General features: G+C 40.7%; 1 protein-coding gene across 3 annotated transcripts in view; it reads right to left on the bottom strand.

Moving 5' to 3' along the window:
• Positions 1–918: 918 nt before the first annotated feature.
• AFTPH (aftiphilin) overlaps positions 919–5610 on the bottom strand; it is a 33038-nt gene continuing 28346 nt past the window's right edge. For 2 of the 3 annotated variants that reach the window (XM_008635442.2, XM_017736544.1), the window contains one exon: positions 919–2149. In XM_008635442.2, the coding sequence (XP_008633664.1) occupies positions 2005–2149 (145 nt within the window). In that variant the 3' untranslated portion in view covers positions 919–2004. The remainder of the gene's footprint in view (positions 2150–5610) is intronic. The other variant, XR_001862646.1, reaches the window with a different exon arrangement.

Genomic DNA, 5610 nt, shown 5'->3' with positions numbered 1-5610 from the left:
TGCAGTTTGATACCACATCACTGTACACTGCAATACTAATTAGAGGGCAAAGGAGACAATTTAGCATTTACAAATTAACTTTATCACAGCCATAGAAGCTGCTCTCTCAATTCTGAGCAGCCACCACTCACTGAAACTCCTGTATTCACGAAGATGGAACCCCAGCACTTGTCTCCCAAAGACATTTCAAGAAGTAAAAAGCTTCCTTTTGCAAGGACAACCTTTCAGCTTACCTAGCTAATGGCATCAAACTCAGGCTTTTCTGACCCAAGTGCTGTCAGACAATAAAGAACTCAAAGAATAGATAAAAAAACACACTAGAGATTTCTCAGAACTAGATGTTAAGTGATGAACTGGTGGTAACGACTGAGCACTTAAAGAGCTGTGCACATAGTAAAGGCATGGAAGAGTCTATGTCCATGCACCATCAAGAAATAGCAGCACCCAGAACATGCCTTACCTGCAGCCAGTCCACTGAGACCCTCTGATGAGATGTTGCTCACAGAGCTACAGCGCAAGCTAACATGAGAGGAGACTTCAGTGACTGCTATGTTTCTTTTTTTTCTGTAGCTAAGAAATCAGCAAACCCAGTTGTCCTTTCTCGCCTCACCATAGCTGGTGTTGCTTACAGCTGAGTATTGCCAATTGCTTTGAAGAAGTCTCTAACCCCAAATATCATGAGCCACATTGCCCTGCAAGCCAGAAAGGAAACTGGAGACAGAAGTAAAAGACTGACTGCCAGAGACAGGAGGACTGAAGGAAAGTCCGCAAGACCCTGCCAGGAGTGGTTTGTGGGACTGAGCAACACAAATTAGAAGGTCTTACTGCTAACACAGTGAGCACATCAATTTTACCACCAACAGCAAGGTGAGGAATGCACACATTCTGTAAAAAAAGAGAGCAGGCTATATACATATGTATCTTTTAAATTATTTTATTTTGTGTAAGCTAAAAGGAAATTTACACACTTAAATCTCAAAAGACCTTGGGCATGCATATTGACCTTTTTAGAGGTTCTTCGACATAGCTCTCTTTTTTCCATAGGAATTTCCCCAGACATTTACAACCCATAGTTTTTTACTGTATATACAGCCTAAAACCATAGCAATCTATGATTATGTCATTTTACACTGTGCAAAATCAAACAGGAATAGTGGTACAACAGAACATAAAAATTTTTAACAGGTAAATTTCATTGTAAGACATTCATATTGTTTTGGTCCTTCTTTTCCAAATCAAACTGATTAAAAGCAGACAATCTTCTAATGATCAAAAAAAAAAAAAAAAAAAAAAATCAAGTGTTTAGACAGTAATCCATAACTGGAACAAGAAGTTACTGACAGTATACCTTTCAAAAGGCCATACAGTGACAGAGCCATACTATTGAAGTTCAAGAACATAAAAACTGATCAGCCAACCAATCAAACAGGGGGAGGGGATGGGGGAAAAGAAAAGGAAAAACACATCTTAAGCTTGTTAAAACACAAAAGAAATTACTGGGTTTTAAAGAAACAATAACTGAAAAACCCACAAAAGGGACAACATAACCTTTTGATTTTTTTTTCCAGCAAGAAGTATTTTAATGTATGCAGGAAAGAAAAAGTTGCTCAATGCAATCAGAAAGTCTTAAGGGGGAGCTTCACAGATTGTGAAGATCAAAGTTTTCATTATGTGTTGATAGGATTTTTTTTTTTTAACTTTTAAAAGTTTTTTAAGAAGGACACCACCAGTGTATTTCACAAAGACATAAATGTATACAGCCCAGCACAACAAAAAGAATAGATCTTCAAAAAGATTTACCCCCAATTATTTACATTTTTCTCTAATATAAATTTAGGACTCCAGTATGTAAATAAATATACATTACTATGTATACCTTTCTAGTGCTGCTTACCAACAAATCATCTGAACTTGATATTTTTTTAATTAAAGCAAGATTGCTTTTTACGACCCGCAGAGGGAAGAAAAAAAAAAATCAATAGAAAACGTCCAATTCACATCACTTTAGTCTACCTTTTCTTGGCAGCTTGTTGAAGGTGTTAATGTGGCTGGGAACATCAACACCTTGGCATGCATGAAAGTTAAGTCAGGAAGGCTAGAAATCACCTTGGCAGCCTCTTCACTAAGATGTTCTTCTTTTTTAGGCTTCCTGTTGGGAAGAAAAGAACAAAGTGCATTAATCCAGTACCTGATATCCCTGGGATCACTGAAAGAATCACTGATTGAAGCAATGTTCTGTCAGCTTGTCTCCCACTGACAGGCACTTCTGTAAGCTACTTGAAGGTAGTCTAATGTTATAATACCTACCTGCCTACCAATAATGTGTTAACAGAGAGAGTCAGCAAAATGTTCCTGTGTATATTGTTGCAATAAGGAAAAGTCCTATTCAAATGGTAATTTTTACAGATTTTTTTTCTTTTTTTTAGCAGCTTCAAGAGTCAAGAGACTCACTTGAAGAGACAACCATGCCCATATTCTAGAGATAAAACAGTAGGAGCATTAGTTCTAAAGTACCTAAATCTGCTACAATCTTCAAAAATAAAATGGAAAAGATCTTAAAAGGACATTAAGAAACTCCTACGTTACTTCTCAAGAATTTAAAAATAAAAACACACTTATGCTGTGTTTTCAACATGATTGTTCTCAGACTGCACATCATGCTACTCTACATTGTGATCCCAAAATCTTTTTTCCCTTCAGGATTCAACAGTAGCAAAAGGTGCCTCACAAATAAGCGTATCTACTCAGTTTGAAGTGCAGGAGTATGAGTAGCCACGATACATTCAGCAGTTTGGGAATCACTAGGGTTTACTTTGCCTTTTGCATTATTCACAAGAATTACTGAGCACAAATGAATAAAGAAGTCTGAATCCCATGTCGCTTGGTTCTCACTATTATGCAAAACCTCACACTTCCCAAGTAAAATGAAGCCTGGCTCAGACTGCTATAGACCCCCCCTCCTTTGCCCCAAGCATCCATACTTTACACACATCTGGCTTATCTTTGAAGAACACTGCTTACTACTAGAAATACTCAGTTTTCCATCAAACATTATTCCAGTTTCAAAAAGGCACCTGCTAAATCCTGTAATGATATAAGAAATTCCAACTGAATAAGCTCCCTCACGTTTGGGGGAAAAAAGCTGAGACAAAAGGCTTGAACCAAAGAAACTGCTTTCCCTAGAACACTTCAGAAATTTCCTTTCTGTATCTGGTCTTATAGATAAACTTTAAACCTAGCCCATGAGAGGGCAATGTCCACTCCAATCATGAAGCAGCATGTACTTATACTTTTTGTCAACCCCCATGAGGATTGTTTCCTCAGCTGAGCAGAGACCAGTGGAAAGCAAAGGGCTACATGTTTGCTTTCACAGCAGCCTCAGAATTCCTTAGCTAGAAGAAAAAAAGAGCTGGAGTCAAACGCATCCTTGACATCTGATGATAGTGTTGACCATCGTCACTGATCATTGTGCTGACACTGAACTATCACTTTTGTTTGCTACCTGAAATCTCCACTCGATGGAAGTTCTCTAGATGAGGCAGTCTAAACACTAAATCTGACTTACCTTCACAGAATAGCAGTATTTTTTTTTCTCTGCTGCAGTGGAATTTCACGAGCTACTGACTAGGCAGATTACCAAATTCTAGAGGATAAACAAAGCTGTGTGCTGGATTTACTGAAGGAAGAAGCAGAGAGCCAATATGTGCCTCCTCTAACAACTTCACAGTCAGCTCTGTTTGCACTCAAAGGACTATCTCTGAGCTGTTGAAATGTGGTTCTCACCCACCACTGTGTTATCAGTATCTGGTGCCACTATTAATAATCACTTACCACAAGCCCCTTAAAGGTACAAACTCCTGGTGATCAAGGACTTAGAGCTAACAAAGGAGTGTTTGACAGAGGAAGCCAAAGGAAGAGGGCTGCCTTGGAGATGTTCCTGTAATTGTTCATCAGGCGAGATGGAGCTCACACACTCCTTGCTATTTATATTTCTCTTCCTCCTCTGCTCAGCTGCAGCATGCTGAGAAGTGGCACTGCCGGGTCCCAGACGCAGCGCTGCGCTGTATTCCATGGTCACGTGCAGAACTTTTACCACAGGAGAGTGCCACCACTCCTGCTGTACCAGCTGCTCTCACTGCACATCAGGCACACCAGCGAGCCCAGTCAGGTGTCCATCTCGCCCAGTTACCAAATGCTCCCCTTCTGGCTGGAGGCCCTTTGCAATAATTTATCTACTCCAAAGCAACGTAAAAAGTATCTCTAAAGCAGGACAAGCTAACACACTAACACAGCAACCACTGCTTAACTATGACCAAGACAGAGCTACAGATACAATCACTTGGTAATGAGACTCAAACCCCTTTTTGAAATCATCTCAGTGCAGAAAGGGGTGAGATGGCCAAAATTCTCCATGGAGAGAGGCAGGTTCCTCTGCATTACAATAAAACTAGACACTGCAAGTACCCTTTCTGGGTAACAATCAATGCTTTTGCTAGCAAATATCACCAGGGCAACCCTGAAGAATTACTCACTAACTCCCTAATTTTAAAAGACAAAGTAACATCATCACTGCAGACAGGTTTTACCCTTAAAACTTAGCAAACTGCCTCCTAACTGTGATGTCCTTTAATAGAGGCAAGAGAAATAACTATGCATTAATTTCAGGCACATCTTTTGCTGAAGATGTTCCTGTTGCCAAGAGCTTCTTTTGCTGAGCCCTGATGAGTGGAGGAGAGCCTTGCAGAGCTTCTCCTGCTCATGCTGTCCTCATTTCTGGGTACCATGGCTTAAAGAACAGACACCTGAGTGAGCAGACTGTCAGTGGCAGCTGTACTACTCATGTCTGCTTTGGAATCAGACCTTCTGATTACAAAACCATGAAAGGACCCATCCCTGGATCAAAACAAGGTCTCTGCCTCATTCAGGTTTCAAAATAATCCTCTACAGCACACTTTGTCCCCATCCATCTCTTCTCTTACACTAGGTTACATTTCCTCCCAAGAAGGAGGACAGGAGGGATACCCCTACCCAAGCATTTGTACCAGCTCCTCTACCCCTGGGCACCACATTTCAAAGGCATGTTAACACTAAGCCACAAGAAACGAACCAGACTGACAGGCAGGAAAGGTGTTGGAGGAAAATTTAACAAGAAAGAGGGAATGCTTTGTCCATCCATCACTTGAATGTCACTGCTCTGTTTTGCATTCCAACCCCTTCCTGCAGCATTCAAGTCTTTCAGGGCTTCAGTCACCTCTCATGTTTGCAAAGGGTTTTGTGGATAGCATCAGCAAGGCCAGGCTTTATCAGCAACAATGAGCTGATTAGAGAAATGCACTTTAAAAACACTCTATAATTAAGAGTTAGCCTGCTCCATCCAACACCATTCCCAAGGAGTATTTCCAGTTTAAATGAAGGTTTCAGCCATTTCTTGGAAAGGTATCAGTGCTCTGCTTTCCTTCAAAAAGACAGCAGATAAACTTTTGATCTCTGCCAATTCTATGGAACGAGGCAAGGCTGGAGACTCTGGAATGCTGGATCCCTGACCTTCAACACTTACTGCTGCCGTCAAGGCTTCAGGCTTAAGCTGAGGGGGGAGTTTCCCCTCCTCTC

The sequence above is a fragment of the Corvus brachyrhynchos genome, unplaced genomic scaffold (assembly GCF_000691975.1).
Source record: "Corvus brachyrhynchos isolate BGI_N302 unplaced genomic scaffold, ASM69197v1 scaffold416, whole genome shotgun sequence".
Lineage (NCBI taxonomy): Eukaryota > Metazoa > Chordata > Aves > Passeriformes > Corvidae > Corvus > Corvus brachyrhynchos.
The sequence above is the reverse complement of the archived record's forward strand: the minus strand, read 5'-3'. Positions and strand labels throughout refer to the sequence as shown.